This window comes from Leptopilina boulardi, unplaced genomic scaffold, assembly GCF_019393585.1.
Source record: "Leptopilina boulardi isolate dan_hultmark-lab unplaced genomic scaffold, ZJU_Lbou_2.1 LbouV2_163, whole genome shotgun sequence".
In the NCBI taxonomy this organism is placed as follows: Eukaryota; Metazoa; Arthropoda; class Insecta; order Hymenoptera; family Figitidae; genus Leptopilina; species Leptopilina boulardi.
The window spans coordinates 141,192-158,652 of record NW_026137711.1 but is presented as its reverse complement, the minus strand read 5'-3'; the positions used below and the strand labels follow the sequence as shown (position 1 = coordinate 158,652).

The window sequence follows — 17,461 nt, the reverse complement described above, 5'->3', positions numbered from 1 at the left end:
AGCCATACATGATCCTCGAGCCAAACTCAAGCCTTGAGCCTAACGTGAGCCACGAACCAAAGCCACGAGACATACGCAAACCTTGAGCTTAAGGTGAGCCTCGAGCCAAACTTAAGCCTTGAGCCATAAATGAGTCTCGTGACAAACTCACGCCTTGAGCCTAACGTGAGCCTTGAGCCAAAGCCAAGCCTCGAACCAAAGACAAGCCTCGAGCCAAACTTAAGCCTTGAGCCATACATGATCCTCGAGCCAAACTCAAGCCTTTAGCCTAACGTGAGCCACGAGCCAAAGCCACGAGACAAACGCAAACCTTGAGCTTAACGTGAGCCTCGAGCCAAACTTAAGCCTTGAGCCATAAATGAGTCTCGAGACAAACTCACGCCTTGAGCCTAACGTGAGCCTTGAGCCAAAGCCAAGCCAGGAACCAAAGACAAGCCTCGAGCCAAACATAAGCCTCGAGCTAAAGCCAAGCCTCGAGCCAAACTTAAGCCTTGAGCCATACATGATCCTCGAGCCTAACTCAAGCCTTAAGCTTAACGTGAGCCACGAGCCAAAGCCAAGCCTCTAGACAAACTTAAGCCTTGAGACAAACATTACCCTCGAGCCAAAGCCAAGCCTCGAGCAAAACTTAAGATTGAGCAATAAGTGAGTCTCGAGCCAAATTTAAGCCTTGAGCCATACATGATCCTCGAGCCAAACCTGAGCCTTGAGCCATACATGAGTCTCGAGCCAAACTCACGCGTTGAGCCTAACGTGAGTCTCGATCCAAAGCCAAGCCTCGAGCCAAAGCCAAACCTTGAGCCAAACTCACGCCTTCAGCCTAACGTGATCCTCGAGCCAAAGCCAAGACTCGAGCGAAACTCAAGCCTTGAGCTTAACGTGAGCCTCGAGCCAAAGCCAAGCCACGAACCAAACCCAAGCCACGAGACAAAATCAAGCCTTGAGCTTAACGTGACCCTCGAGCCAAAGCCAAGCCTAGAGCCAAACTTAAGCCTTGAGCCATACGTGAGCCTCGAGCCAAACTTAAGCCTTGAGCCTAACACCAGCCACGAGCCAAAGCCAAGCCACGAGACAAACTCACGCCTTGAGCTTAACGTGAGCCTCGAGCCAAAGCCAAGCCTCGAGCCAAACATGAGCCTCGAACCAAAGACAAGCCTCGAGCCAAACTCAATCCTTGAGCCTAACGTGAGCCTCAAGCCAAACTTAAGCCTGGAGAGAATACATGATCCTCGAGCCAAACTCAAGTCTTGAGCCAAACGTGAGCCACGAGCCAAAGCCAAGCCACGAGACAAACTCAAGCCTTGAGCCAAACTCTCGCCTTGAGCCTAACGTGATCCTCGAGCCAAAGCCAAGCCTTGAGCCAAACTCACGCCTTCAGCCTAACGTGATCCTCGAGCCAAAGCCAAGCCTCGAGCCAAACTCAAGCTTCGAGCCAAACTTAAGCCTTGAGCCATACATGATCCTCGAGCCAAACTCAAGCCTTGAGCCTAACGTGAGCCACGAGCCAAAGCCAAGAGACATACGCAAACCTTGAGCTTAAGGTGAGCCTCGAGCCAAACTTAAGCCTTGAGCCATAAATGAGTCTGGAGACAAACTCACGCCTTGAGCCTAACGTGAGCCTTGAGCCAAAGCCAAGCCTCGAACCAAAGACAAGCCTCGAGCCAAACTTCAGCCTTGAGCCATACATGATCCTCGAGCCAAACTCAAGCCTTCAGCCTAACGTGAGCCACGAGCCAAAGCCACGAGACAAACGCGAACCTTGAGCTTAACGTGAGCCTCGAGCCAAACTTAAGCCTTGAGCCATAAATGAGTCTCGAGACAAACTCACGCCTTGAGCCTAACGTGAGCCTTGAGCCAAAGCCAAGCCTCGAGCCAAACATGAGCCTCGAGCTTAAGCCAAGCCTCGAGCCAAACTTAAGCCTTGAGCCATACATGATCCTCGAGCCTAACTCAAACCTTGAGCTTAATGTGAGCCACGAGCCAAAGCCAAGCCACGAGACAAATTCACGCCTTGAGCCTAACATGAGCATCGAGCCAAACTTAATCCTTGAGCCTAACGTGAGCCTCAAGCCAAAGCTAAGCCTCGTGCCAAACTTAAGCCTTGAGCCTAACGTGAGCCACAAGCTAAAACCAAGCCACGAGACAAACTCAAGCCTTGAGCTTAACGTGTGCCACGAGCCAAAGCCAAGCCACGAGACAAACTCAAGCCTTGAGCCATACATGATCCTCGAGCCAAACTCAAGCCTTGAGCCTAACATGAGCCACGAGCTAAAGCCAAGAAACAAAACAAACTCAATCCTTGAGCTTAAAGTGAGCCTCGAGCCAAAGCCAAGCCTCGAGCCAAACTTAAGCCTTGAGACAAACATGATCCTCGAGCTAAACTCAAGCCTTGAGCCTAACGTGAGCCACGAGCCAAAGCCAAGCCACACAACAAACTCTAGCCTTGAGCTTAACGTGAGCCTCGAGCCAAAGCCAAACTTAATCCTTGAGCCATATATGAGCCTCGAGCCAAACTCATGCCGTGAGCCTAACGTGAGCCTCGAGCCAAACTTAATCCTTGAGCCTAACGTGAGCCTCAAGCCAAAGCTAAGCCTCGAGCCAAACTTAAGCCTTGAGCCATACGTGAGACTCCAGCCAAAGCCAAGGCTCGAGCCAAACCTGAGCCTTGAGACAAACCTGAGCCTTGAGCCAAACATGAGCCTCGAGCCAAAGCCAAACTCAAGCCTTGAGCCTAACGTGAGCCTCGATCCAAAGCCAAACTTAAGCCTTGAGCCATATATGAGCCTTGAGACAAAACCAAACTCAAGCCTTGAGCCTAACGTGAGCCTCGATCCAAAGCCAAACTTAAGCCTTGAGCCATATATGAGCCTTGAGCCTAACGTGAGCCACGAGCCAAAGCCAAGCCTCGAGCCAAACTCATGCCTTGAGCCTAACGTGAGCCTCGAGCCAAACTTAATCCTTGGCCCTACGTGAGCCTCAAGCCAAAGCTAAGCCTTGAGCCAAACTTAAGCCTTGAGCCTAACGTGAGCCACAAGCTAAAGCCAAGCCACGAGACAAACTCAAGCCTTGAGCTTAACGTGAGCCTCGAGGCAAAACCAAGCCTCGTGCCAAACTTAAGCATTGAGCCATACGTGAGCCTCATGCCAAACTTAAGCCTTGAGTCGAACGTGAGCCACGAGCCAAAGCCAAGCCACGAGACAAACTCAAGCTTTGAGCTTAACGTTAGCCTCGAGCCACAGCCAAGCTTCGAGCCTAACTTAAGTCTTGAGCCATACGTGAGCCTCGAGCCAAACTTAAGCCTTTAGCTATACATGATCCTCGTGCCAAACTTAAGCATTGAGCCTAACGTGAGCCACGAGCCAAAGCCAAGCCACGAGACAAACTCAAGCCTTAAGCTTAACGTGAGCCTCGAGCCAAAGCCAAGCCTCGAGACAAACTTAAGCCTTGAGCCATACGTGAGCCTCATGCCAAACTTAAGCCTTGAGCCTAACGTGAGCCACGAGCCAAAGCCAAGCCACGAGACAAACTCAAGCCTTGAGCTTAACGTTAGCCTCGAGCCAAAGCCAAGCCTCGAGACAAAATCACGTCTAGAGCCTAACGTGAGCCTCTAGCCCAAGCCAAGCCTCGAGCCAAACTTAAGCTTTGAGCCTAACGTGAGCCTCAAGCCAAACTTAAGCCTGGAGCCATACATGATCCTCGAGCCAAACTCATGCCTTGAGCCAAACATGAGCCTCGAGCCAAAGCCAAACTCAAGCCTTGAGCCTAACGTGAGCCTCGATCCAAAGCCAAACTTAATCCTTGAGCCATATATGAGCCTCGAGCCAAACTCATGCCGTGAGCCTAACGTGATCCTCGAGCCAAACTTAATCCTTGAGCCTAACGTGAGCCTCAAGCTGAAGCTAAGCCTCGAGCCAAACTTAAGCCTTGAGCCATACGTGAGACTCCAGCCAAAGCCAAACTCAAGCCTTGAGCCTAACGTGAGCCTCGATCCAAAGCCAAACTTAAGCCTTGAGCCATATATGAGCCTTGAGCCAAAGCCAAACTCAAGCCTTGAGCCTAACGTGAGCCTCGATCCAAAGCCAAACTTAAGCCTTGAGCCATATATGTGCCTTGAGCCTAACGTGAGCCACTAGCCAAAGCCAAGCCTCGAGCCAAACTCATGCCTTGAGCCTAACGTGAGCCTCGAGCCAAACTCAAGTCTTGAGCCAAACGTGAGCCACGAGCCAAAGCCAAGCCACGAGACAAACTCAAGCCTTGAGCCAAACTCTCGCCTTGAGCCTAACGTGATCCTCGAGCCAAAGCCAAGCCTTGAGCCAAACTCACGCCTTCAGCCTAACGTGATCCTCGAGCCAAAGCCAAGCCTCGAGCCAAACTCAAGCTTCGAGCCAAACTTAAGCCTTGAGCCATACATGATCCTCGAGCCAAACTCAAGCCTTGAGCCTAACGTGAGCCACGAGCCAAAGCCACGAGACATACGCAAACCTTGAGCTTAAGGTGAGCCTCGAGCCAAACTTAAGCCTTGAGCCATAAATGAGTCTCGAGACAAACTCACGCCTTGAGCCTAACGTAAGCCTTGAGCCAAAGCCAAGCCTCGAACCAAAGACAAGCCTCGAGCCAAACTTAAGCCTTGAGCCATACATGATCCTCGAGCCAAACTCAAGCCTTCAGCCTAACGTGAGCCACGAGCCAAAGCCACGAGACAAACGCGAACCTTGAGCTTAACGTGAGCCTCGAGCCAAACTTAAGCCTTGAGCCATAAATGAGTCTCGAGACAAACTCACGCCTTGAGCCTAACGTGAGCCTTGAGCCAAAGCCAAGCCTCGAGCCAAACATGAGCCTCGAGCTAAAGCCAAGCCTCGAGCCAAACTTAAGCCTTGAGCCATACATGATCCTCGAGCCTAACTCAAACCTTGAGCTTAATGTGAGCCACGAGCCAAAGCCAAGCCACGAGACAAATTCACGCCTTGAGCCTAACGTGAGCCACGAGCCAAAGCCACGAGACAAACTCAAGCCTTGAGCTTAACGTGAGCCTCGAGCCAAAGCCAAGCCTCGAGCCAAACCAGAGCCTTGAGACAAACATGGGCCTCGAACCAAAGCCAAGCCTCGAGCCAAAGTTAAGCCTTGAGCCATACGTTAGCCTCGAGCCAAACTCAAACCTTGAGCCTAACATGAGCCACAAGCCAAAGCTAAGCCACTAGACAAACTCAAGCCTTGAGCTTAACGTGAGCCTTGAGCCAAAGCCAAGCCTCGAGCCAAACTTAAGCCTTGAGCCATACGTGAGCCTAGAGCTAAACTTAAGCATTGAGCTTAACATGAGCCACGAGCCAAAGCCAAGGCACGAGACAAACTCACGCCTTAAGCTTAACGTGAGCCTCGAGCCAAAGCCAAGCCTCGAGCCAAACCTGAGCCTTGAGACAATCATGGGCCTCGAACCAAAGACAAGCCTCGAGCCAAACTTAAGCCTTGAGCCATACGTGAGCCTCGAGCCAAACCTGTGCCTTGAGCCTCGAGCCAAAGCCAAACTCATGCCTTGAGCCTAACATGAGCATCGAGCCAAACTTAATCCTTGAGCCTAACGTGAGCCTCAAGCCAAAGCTAAGCCTCGTGCCAAACTTAAGCCTTGAGCCTAACGTGAGCCACAAGCTAAAACCAAGCCACGAGACAAACTCAAGCCTTGAGCTTAACGTGTGCCACGAGCCAAAGCCAAGCCACGAGACAAACTCAAGCCTTGAGCTTAACGTAAGCCTCGAGGCAAAACCAAGCCTCGTGCCAAACTTAAGCATTGAGCCATACGTGAGCCTCATGCCAAACTTAAGCCTTGAGTCGAACGTGAGCCACGAGCCAAAGCCAAGCCACGAGACAAACTCAAGCTTTGAGCTTAACGTTAGCCTCGAGCCACAGCCAAGCTTCGAGCCTAACTTAAGTCTTGAGCCATACGTGAGCCTCGAGCTAAACTTAAGCCTTTAGCTATACATGATCCTCGTGCCAAACTTAAGCATTGAGCCTAACGTGAGCCACGAGCCAAAGCCAAGCCACGAGACAAACTCAAGCCTTAAGCTTAACGTGAGCCTCGAGCCAAAGCCAAGCCTCGAGACAAACTTAAGCCTTGAGCCATACGTGAGCCTCATGCCAAACTTAAGCCTTGAGCCTAACGTGAGCCACGAGCCAAAGCCAAGCCACGAGACAAACTCAAGCCTTGAGCTTAACGTTAGCCTCGAGCCAAAGCCAAGCCTCGAGACAAAATCACGTCTAGAGCCTAACGTGAGCCTCTAGCCCAAGCCAAGCCTCGAGCCAAACTTAAGCTTTGAGCCTAACGTGAGCCTCAAGCCAAACTTAAGCCTGGAGCCATACATGATCCTCGAGCCAAACTCATGCCTTGAGCCAAACATGAGCCTCGAGCCAAAGCCAAACTCAAGCCTTGAGCCTAACGTGAGCCTCGATCCAAAGCCAAACTTAATCCTTGAGCCATATATGAGCCTCGAGCCAAACTCATGCCGTGAGCCTAACGTGATCCTCGAGCCAAACTTAATCCTTGAGCCTAACGTGAGCCTCAAGCTGAAGCTAAGCCTCGAGCCAAACTTAAGCCTTGAGCCATACGTGAGACTCCAGCCAAAGCCAAACTCAAGCCTTGAGCCTAACGTGAGCCTCGATCCAAAGCCAAACTTAAGCCTTGAGCCATATATGAGCCTTGAGCCAAAGCCAAACTCAAGCCTTGAGCCTAACGTGAGCCTCGATCCAAAGCCAAACTTAAGCCTTGAGCCATATATGTGCCTTGAGCCTAACGTGAGCCACTAGCCAAAGCCAAGCCTCGAGCCAAACTCATGCCTTGAGCCTAACGTGAGCCTCGAGCCAAACTCAAGTCTTGAGCCAAACGTGAGCCACGAGCCAAAGCCAAGCCACGAGACAAACTCAAGCCTTGAGCCAAACTCTCGCCTTGAGCCTAACGTGATCCTCGAGCCAAAGCCAAGCCTTGAGCCAAACTCACGCCTTCAGCCTAACGTGATCCTCGAGCCAAAGCCAAGCCTCGAGCCAAACTCAAGCTTCGAGCCAAACTTAAGCCTTGAGCCATACATGATCCTCGAGCCAAACTCAAGCCTTGAGCCTAACGTGAGCCACGAGCCAAAGCCACGAGACATACGCAAACCTTGAGCTTAAGGTGAGCCTCGAGCCAAACTTAAGCCTTGAGCCATAAATGAGTCTCGAGACAAACTCACGCCTTGAGCCTAACGTGAGCCTTGAGCCAAAGCCAAGCCTCGAACCAAAGACAAGCCTCGAGCCAAACTTAAGCCTTGAGCCATACATGATCCTCGAGCCAAACTCAAGCCTTCAGCCTAACGTGAGCCACGAGCCAAAGCCACGAGACAAACGCGAACCTTGAGCTTAACGTGAGCCTCGAGCCAAACTTAAGCCTTGAGCCATAAATGAGTCTCGAGACAAACTCACGCCTTGAGCCTAACGTGAGCCTTGAGCCAAAGCCAAGCCTCGAGCCAAACATGAGCCTCGAGCTAAAGCCAAGCCTCGAGCCAAACTTAAGCCTTGAGCCATACATGATCCTCGAGCCTAACTCAAACCTTGAGCTTAATGTGAGCCACGAGCCAAAGCCAAGCCACGAGACAAATTCACGCCTTGAGCCTAACGTGAGCCACGAGCCAAAGCCACGAGACAAACTCAAGCCTTGAGCTTAACGTGAGCCTCGAGCCAAAGCCAAGCCTCGAGCCAAACCAGAGCCTTGAGACAAACATGGGCCTCGAACCAAAGCCAAGCCTCGAGCCAAAGTTAAGCCTTGAGCCATACGTTAGCCTCGAGCCAAACTCAAACCTTGAGCCTAACATGAGCCACAAGCCAAAGCTAAGCCACTAGACAAACTCAAGCCTTGAGCTTAACGTGAGCCTTGAGCCAAAGCCAAGCCTCGAGCCAAACTTAAGCCTTGAGCCATACGTGAGCCTAGAGCTAAACTTAAGCATTGAGCTTAACATGAGCCACGAGCCAAAGCCAAGGCACGAGACAAACTCACGCCTTAAGCTTAACGTGAGCCTCGAGCCAAAGCCAAGCCTCGAGCCAAACCTGAGCCTTGAGACAATCATGGGCCTCGAACCAAAGACAAGCCTCGAGCCAAACTTAAGCCTTGAGCCATACGTGAGCCTCGAGCCAAACCTGTGCCTTGAGCCTCGAGCCAAAGCCAAACTCATGCCTTGAGCCTAACATGAGCATCGAGCCAAACTTAATCCTTGAGCCTAACGTGAGCCTCAAGCCAAAGCTAAGCCTCGTGCCAAACTTAAGCCTTGAGCCTAACGTGAGCCACAAGCTAAAACCAAGCCACGAGACAAACTCAAGCCTTGAGCTTAACGTGTGCCACGAGCCAAAGCCAAGCCACGAGACAAACTCAAGCCTTGAGCTTAACGTTAGCCTCAAGCCAAAGCAAAGCCTCGAGCCAAAGCCAAGCCTCGAGCCTAACTTAAGCCTTGAGCCATACGTGAGCCTCGAGCCAAACTTAAGCCTTGAGCTATTCATGATTGTCGAGCTAAACTCAAGCATTGAGCCTAACGTGAGCCACGTGCCAAAGCCAAGCCACGAGAAAAACTCAAGCCTTAAGCTTAACGTGCGCCTCGAGCCAAAGCCAAGCCTCGAGACAAACTCACGTCTAGAGCCTAACGTGAGCCTCTAGCCCAAGCCAAGCTTTGAGCCAAACTTAAGCTTTGAGCCATACATGATCCTCGAGCCAAACTCAAGCCTTGAGCCTAACATGAGCCACGAGCTAAAGCCAAGAAACAAAACAAACTCAATCCTTGAGCTTAAAGTGAGCCTCGAGCCAAAGCCAAGCCTCGAGCCAAACTTAAGCCTTGAGACAAACATGATCCTCGAGCTAAACTCAAGCCTTGAGCCTAACGTGAGCCACGAGCCAAAGCCAAGCCACACAACAAACTCTAGCCTTGAGCTTAACGTGAGCCTCGAGCCAAAGCCAAGCCTCGAGCCAAACTTAAGCCTTGAGACCAACATGAGCCTCGAGCCAAAGGCAAGCCTCGAGCCAAACTTAAGCCTTGAGACAAACATGAGCCCCGAGCCAAAGCCAAGCTTCGAGCAAAACTTAAGTCTTGAGCCTAACGTGAGCCTCGATCCAAAGCCAAACTTAATCCTTGAGCCATATATGAGCCTCGAGCCAAACTCATGCCGTGAGCCTAACGTGAGCCTCGAGCCAAACTTAATCCTTGAGCCTAACGTGAGCCTCAAGCCAAAGCTAAGCCTCGAGCCAAACTTAAGCCTTGAGCCATACGTGAGACTCCAGCCAAAGCCAAGGCTCGAGCCAAACCTGAGCCTTGAGACAAACCTGAGCCTTGAGCCAAACATGAGCCTTGAGCCAAAGCCAAACTCAAGCCTTGAGCCTAACGTGAGCCTCGATCCAAAGCCAAACTTAAGCCTTGAGCCATATATGAGCCTTGAGACAAAACCAAACTCAAGCCTTGAGCCTAACGTGAGCCTCGATCCAAAGCCAAACTTAAGCCTTGAGCCATATATGAGCCTTGAGCCTAACGTGAGCCACGAGCCAAAGCCAAGCCTCGAGCCAAACTCATGCCTTGAGCCTAACGTGAGCCTCGAGCCAAACTTAATCCTTGGCCCTACGTGAGCCTCAAGCCAAAGCTAAGCCTTGAGCCAAACTTAAGCCTTGAGCCTAACGTGAGCCACAAGCTAAAGCCAAGCCACGAGACAAACTCAAGCCTTGAGCTTAACGTGAGCCTCGAGGCAAAACCAAGCCTCGTGCCAAACTTAAGCATTGAGCCATACGTGAGCCTTATGCCAAACTTAAGCCTTGAGTCGAACGTGAGCCACGAGCCAAAGCCAAGCCACGAGACAAACTCAAGCTTTGAGCTTAACGTTAGCCTCGAGCCACAGCCAAGCTTCGAGCCTAACTTAAGTCTTGAGCCATACGTGAGCCTCGAGCCAAACTTAAGCCTTTAGCTATACATGATCCTCGTGCCAAACTTAAGCATTGAGCCTAACGTGAGCCACGAGCCAAAGCCAAGCCACGAGACAAACTCAAGCCTTAAGCTTAACGTGAGCCTCGAGCCAAAGCCAAGCCTCGAGACAAACTTAAGCCTTGAGCCATACGTGAGCCTCATGCCAAACTTAAGCCTTGAGCCTAACGTGAGCCACGAGCCAAAGCCAAGCCACGAGACAAACTCAAGCCTTGAGCTTAACGTTAGCCTCGAGCCAAAGCCAAGCCTCGAGACAAAATCACGTCTAGAGCCTAACGTGAGCCTCTAGCCCAAGCCAAGCCTCGAGCCAAACTTAAGCTTTGAGCCTAACGTGAGCCTCAAGCCAAACTTAAGCCTGGAGCCATACATGATCCTCGAGCCAAACTCATGCCTTGAGCCAAACATGAGCCTCGAGCCAAAGCCAAACTCAAGCCTTGAGCCTAACGTGAGCCTCGATCCAAAGCCAAACTTAATCCTTGAGCCATATATGAGCCTCGAGCCAAACTCATGCCGTGAGCCTAACGTGATCCTCGAGCCAAACTTAAGCCTTGAGCCTAACGTGAGCCTCAAGCCGAAGCTAAGCCTCGAGCCAAACTTAAGCCTTGAGCCATACGTGAGACTCCAGCCAAAGCCAAACTCAAGCCTTGAGCCTAACGTGAGCCTCGATCCAAAGCCAAACTTAAGCCTTGAGCTATATATGAGCCTTGAGCCAAAGCCAAACTCAAGCCTTGAGCCTAACGTGAGCCTCGATCCAAAGCCAAACTTAAGCCTTGAGCCATATATGTGCCTTGAGCCTAACGTGAGCCACTAGCCAAAGCCAAGCCTCGAGCCAAACTCATGCCTTGAGCCTAACGTGAGCCTCGAGCCAAACTTAATCCTTGGCCCTACGTGAGCCTCAAGCCAAAGCTAAGCCTTGAGCCTAACGTGAGCCACAAGCTAAAGCCAAGCCACGAGACAAACTCAAGCCTTGAGCTTAACGTGAGCCTCGAGGCAAAACCAAGCCTCGTGGCAAACTTAAGCATTGAGCCATACGTGAGCCTCATGCCAAACTTAAGCCTTGAGTCGAACGTGAGCCACGAGCCAAAGCCAAGCCACGAGACAAACTCAAGCTTTGAGCTTAACGTTAGCCTCGAGCCAAAGCCAAGCTTCGAGCCTAACTTAAGTCTTGAGCCATACGTGAGCCTCGAGCCAAACTTAAGCCTTTAGCTATACATGATCCTCGAGCCAAACTTAAGCATTGAGCCTAACGTGAGCCACGAGACAAACTCAAGCCTTAAGCTTAACGTGAGCCTCGAGCCAAAGCCAAGCCTCGAGACAAACTTAAGCCTTGAGCCATACGTGAGCCTCATGCCAAACTTAAGCCTTGAGCCTAACGTGAGCCACGAGCCAAAGCCAAGCCACGAGACAAACTCAAGCCTTGAGCTTAACGTTAGCCTCGAGCCAAAGCCAAGCCTCGAGACAAACTCAAGCCTTAAGCTAAAGCCAAGCCATGAGCCTAAAACTGAGTATTTTTTCACTTTTTAAGCTTTCAACATGGTGTAGCTCAGAAGGACTTGATTCTTGGAGGTTTTGACCTAAATATTTCTTGTTCAGGAGGTGATAATCTACAAAACTGCAAAGTTTAAAAAAATTTGACCGAAATTTTTTTCCCCTATAGCGTGTGCGCGGTCTTTTGACAGATAGAATGTCCGCCATGCCTTTCCCCTCGTTAAAATATCGGTGATTTTATTGGGAACCGCAGAGCTGCGATACGCCATCTGTTGTCGACCCACTTGCGGTAGCCATTTTTTATTTTGTCTCTGTCTAACATATGTATAAAGTAAGAGACAAAACAGCAAGATGGTTGCCGGAAGTGGGTTCAGGGTTGAGTAGTTACACAAGATTTCGGATTCCAATAAGGGAGCTGTCACAGTTACCCTGACCCTTACTTGACAATTAGGCTGTGGTAGTTCATCGAGAGATTTCGAGTTCAAGATATGACGTCAGAGGCGTGGAGATACAACAAACAAAATTTGTTAGGGGTGTTTGTTATTAAAAAAGATATAAAATATATATTTTAAGTGGGAATTACCGCAGCAGTAAAAGATTTCAAGTTAGTAAACAAACACCCCTAACCTCAAAATTTATATTTTATCACGAATTAAGAGAATCTATCAATGCAATTGAATCAAATAAATAACAAAATTAATTATCAACACACATTTTAATTTTATTATATGTCAACAAGCGTTTTCCATGTTTAAAGTATGAATAAAATTGATGAAAGTGGAAACAAATTTTCTTCCCCAGAAGAATAACATTGTGTCGTCTGTTTGTTGTCCCTGCAGGCCTCTGCCGTCACACCTAGAATCGACTCTGACATCACAAGTGACAGAGCCTAATCCACTAAATTACGAGGTGTGAACGTACCTTAAGTTGGTGATTTGACGCATTGCCCAACCCTACGCATTGGTGATTTGTCTAGTTACCACCGCTGGTGAAAATGGGTTCTGGTGGAAATGGACTCTTACCAATAAATAAAAAAATATTTTAATTTAATAAAAATTAAAAAGAAGAAGAAATCATGGGATGTATCTTCACTTGTTTTGCTGACGACAAGCAAAGTCTAATCGAGTTTGTATAAGTGCATTTAATTTTGCTAAAGGGTCAAATCATTGAGTTTCGTCTGGTGGTAGTTGCGGTCAAATTTAAAAAAAAATTTATTTTCAAATATATTAAATTTAGAAAATTTCTGCGTCTATATTAGTCACTGTAAAAATGTTGAAATTTTATTTGTTTAATTAAAATTGATAATTAAAAAGATAAGGTACACGAAAAATGACTCTTCGCAATGGACTTTTAAAATCTAACAATATACTGAAAATACAATTTATCATCGAGAAATTTTTATTATTATGATAAAAACCTTCAAAACTGTCATTTTTCACGTATATTAATGTCTTTTTATTTGTAAACTACCCTAAAATGCAGGATAGAAACCGGGCAAAAAAACCGGATCCGGTTTTTATACCTTTTCTTCCCGTTACCATCCGACCTTAATCTGGCAAGCATAATTGAAATTGGTTTTTTAATTAAGTTTAGAATCGTCTTTTATACGGTTGTGTACGAATCGTATGGAAAATCGAAATTCCAATCAAACGTTTTTCATCCGGTTTCAACCGTCATCATACGTTTTCCATCCGAAAGTCATACGTTATTAATCAGACTTCTATACGATCTTATCCGAAATGTAATCCGGTTTTTGTGTCTGATTTCTATCCGGCATTTTAAGCAGGGTAGTTATTTTTAAATAATGAACCTACAATAATTTATGTGCATTTTTAACCTAAAACCGTTGGAGTTTTTAGTTCCGTTTCCGTCCAGGACTCAGTTGCAGTCCACTGTTACAAATTTCCCCTATTATAATGTAAAATTATCTTATTAAATATAATTATTGTATTATTATTAATTAGCATAATTAATTCATTAGTTTACGTAAAAAAATTGAAGCAATTAAATTATGTAGTTACGAAACATATAATTTAAATTAAAGTGGACGGAAACTGGGTCCTACACGGATTTAAAAAAATATGCAAATAATAAAATAAATACATTTTTTACAGCAACATGCACCTGAACAGGAGCCCTGGATCAACGAGAATTCGCAAGTGATTTCAGATGAATGTTTCGAATCAGAGGTTCAAACACGTAAGGCTCTTGAGGCTGAACTTTTGTCATACACCGATACTCTTGAGCTTATCGATTCCGAATCGACTGTTCAACATTATATTTCTATCAATGTTATGCCAAAAAGACTTGGTAAGAAAAAAAATTCTCTTTCCGTTCTCTAAAATTTCTTAATTTTTTTAAGGCCATGGAGACGAATGAATATTTTCTAAAGCTTATTGTGTAGAATTTTTATAATATCGTATGTCATATAAGGGGCGATCCATAAATTACGTAACAGTTTTTAATTCTTTATAGAGAAACTCAAACAACAATGGGAATTGCTTTTGCAATTAAAAGATGAAGTCCTCAATCTGCAAAACCGTTTGGTCCTCGGTGAATTTATTCGACAGTTCGATGAAGTGATGGTTTCAATACACAAAACAGAAGGTTTCCTAATAACGGACTTTGGCGACGATGTAGAAGTCCTGCAAAAATTTTTTGATAAATTCCAAAACTACATGGCGAGACTTGAATATCGAGTTACAGAAGTCAACGAAGTTGCCGACAAACTTCTCCTTGATGCGCATCCCGAGCGGGATACCATTCTTCGCAGAAAGGAAGAACAAAACGAATCCTGGCATCAATTGAAGCAACTGTTCATTTTACTCCAAGAAAAGTTTTCTATCCAGAAATTGTATAAGGACTTTAACAAGACAATAGCATATATTTTAAAAACATATGATCTTTTTTCCTCCAAACAGTTTAGCCAATGCCTCGCAAATGTTAAGACTCTTGAGAGGAAACACGAGGTTTGTAGCTTGAAAACTCTTACCAATAATGTGACGACATTGAACACCGAAGCTGACAGACTTGCCGCCATTCATCAGGCAGATCACGCCCAAATAAAAGCAATGCAAATGAAAATGAACCAATCTTGGGAGAGTCTGATTAAAATAGCGCAAGAACAGCGATTGAAGTTGGACGAGTCGTATGAGCTGTATTCTTTCTTGGTTGATTATAGGGACTTGGTTTCGTGGATGAATAACATGAAGATGATTATTTCTGCCGATAAATTGTCAAATGATGCTGCTGGTGCGACAGCGCTTTTGGAGAAACTCCAAAAGTATAAGGGAGAAATTGACGCTATAACTAACAGGTTTGAATTGACGACTCAGGTAGGTAATCAGCTTCTAGAGAAGAAAAACTCTTCATCTGTGGAAATTGCGTGGAAATTGGCAACGCTGGCTGAAAAGAAATCGGCGCTTTGTAATCTTTGGGAGAAGAGGAATTTGTCTGAACAGTCGATGGCAAAACAGGAGGCTTTTAGTGTCGAGGGAGTGGAGAAGTCTAAATTTCGAAGAAATCTAATGGCTGCATTTAATTATTTAATAAAGAAGATGGTGTTTGCACCTAAATTGTTCACGAAATATTAAAAATTTGGATGACCCAAAAGCTCAAATAATTGTGTTTTGTTCTGAAGTGATTTTTGGATCCATGTGATCCGATTTGACTGAATGCCATTAAAAAAAGTAAAATAAAGCAAAATGTGTAGATTAAAATAAATTCAATCAATCAAGATATAATGGATCAGAATAAATAAATCTAGATCATGAAGTAGTATAAGGAGACCTATCGGGTTGTCAGAAATGGCCCAAAATAGGCGAACCATATCTCTCTTCTTCTAAGTATTACGCCGTAATACCTTTTCCACTGGTGGGAACTTTGGTGCGCCTACAGTGCGATTTGCCTAGACCACCCGTAATGGGTATTCATACCACCTATTCTTATGAGGATATATGGAGAAAAACACGCAATGTTTATTTATTTCGAATTTAATTTTCACCTTTTATTTATCAAAATAATTCATGTTTATATGGTTATAGATATTAAAAAATCATAAAAAAGAACTTAATTAAGTGTGGAAAAAATTTTTAACAGAAAAAGATTTCATTTTGTTAAAAAATATTATAAAATGTCTTATAAACTTTAGTATTTTTCGTATTTTTATTTATTTATTTTATTATTTAATTTATTTTTTATATTTATTTATTTTTTATTATATTTTCGTATTTTTGTATTTTCAAAGAAAAAGATAATTGAAATCTTAAAATTGCTTTAGTAAAAGGTTGAAGAAATTATTTTTTTCTTTGAAAAAAACACACAATCGGACTAACTTTTGTTCCGATTGTTTGTCCGATTCTTCCTTCATTGTTTTTAAAAAGAATTTCTGTACCTCGTGACGATTTTTTTAGGATTTCAGTTGCGAAACATTCCGGATACCCAAAGTGCTGTTTGAACTCTACGGAAGTATCGTCGTCACCGGGGGAAATTCGTTCATTCAGGGCTTCCCTGAGCGCTTGAATCGCGACCTCTCCATGAGAATGCCGTCCAGCATGACATTGAACGCCAATAGTTGCGCCGAGCGTCGATTCGGTGCCTGGATCGGCGGATCGATTCTAGCATCAATTGGCACATTTCAACAAATGTGACTCTCGAGCCAAGAGTACGAGGAAAGTGGAAAGAGTCAAATCAAACGGAAATAATCATAATCATTGGAATTCTCATATTTATTGACAAGAATAAATTATAATAATGTAGTTTTCAATTTTTACCCGAATGGATTTGTCAATAGAATTTAGTTTCGTATTTACTTTACAGAAATGCTCCTCAGTCGGAATCCATTTAAAACAGATTGTCAATGTTAATTTAATTTATATGTCCATTAAAATGTGAAAAAATTGAAGGCGAATTTTGTGATCCGCAACCCTGATTTTGTGACCCCCATGTTTTGAGAAAATTCAAAAAAATCCAACATTTCGAATCTAAATGCGGGACCAAAAATTTTAGTGTTGTTTTTGCATCTTTATATGACTTTAGGAATATAAAAAAATTGTGAGGGAATTTCATGACCAGCAACCCCGAATTTTTGACCCCTAAATTCTGAAAAAATTCAAAAAAATCGAATAAAAATTCAATATTTTGAATCTAAATGCGGTACCAAAAATTTTATTGTTGTTTTCTATATATATGATACGCAACCCCGATTTTGTGAACCCCAAGTTTTGAGAAAATTCAAAAAAATCGAAAAAATCCAACATTTCGAATCTAAATGCGGGACAAAAAATTTTAGTGTTGTTTTTGCATCTTTATATGACTTTGTAATATAAAAAAATTGTGAGGGAATTTCATGACCAGCAACCCCGAATTTTTGACCCCTAAATTCTGAAAAAATTCAAAAAAATCGAATAAAAATTCAATATTATGAATCTAATTGCTGGACCAAAAATTTTATTGTTGTTTTCGCATCTTTATATGTCCATTAAAATGTGAAAGAATTGAAGGCGAATTTTGTGATCCGCAACCCTGATTTTGTGACCCCCAAGAGTTGAGAAAATTCAAAAAAATAAAAAAAAAATACTTCAATTCGAATCTAAATGCGGTACCAAAAATTTTAGTGTTGTTTTCGCATCTTTATATGTCCGTTGGAAAATAAAAAAAATTGTGAGCGAATTTCATGATCCGCAACCCCGATTATTTGACCCCTACCCTATTAAAAATTCCGTCATAGTATACTGTGTGGTTTCCGATATATCAAAATACGTTTTTTTTATATCGTAAACATCGTTAAAATTGGCAAAGAAAACTATATCGGAAACTATGTCTTCAGCATAATTGGAAATTGGAATAGTAAAGTATATCGTAAAGTTATAATTTACTACATCGGTTCCGACATCGTTTGCGACTTTACAAAAAAATATTATTTTTTTTATTGTTTGTAAACTATATCGTAAACGTTGTAATTTACTATATCGGTTCTTACTTCGTTTCTGATTTTACGAAAA

The 17,461-nt window shown here is 45.1% G+C and overlaps 1 protein-coding gene across 1 annotated transcript; it reads left to right on the top strand.

Moving 5' to 3' along the window:
- Positions 1-681: 681 nt before the first annotated feature.
- On the top strand, positions 682-5,017 carry LOC127277013 (circumsporozoite protein-like). Its single transcript, XM_051297802.1, has 2 exons — positions 682-879; positions 4,814-5,017. Exons 1-2 carry the CDS (start codon positions 682-684, stop codon positions 5,015-5,017), a joined length of 402 nt encoding a protein of 133 aa, XP_051153759.1.
- The last annotated feature ends 12,444 nt before the right edge of the window (positions 5,018-17,461 follow it).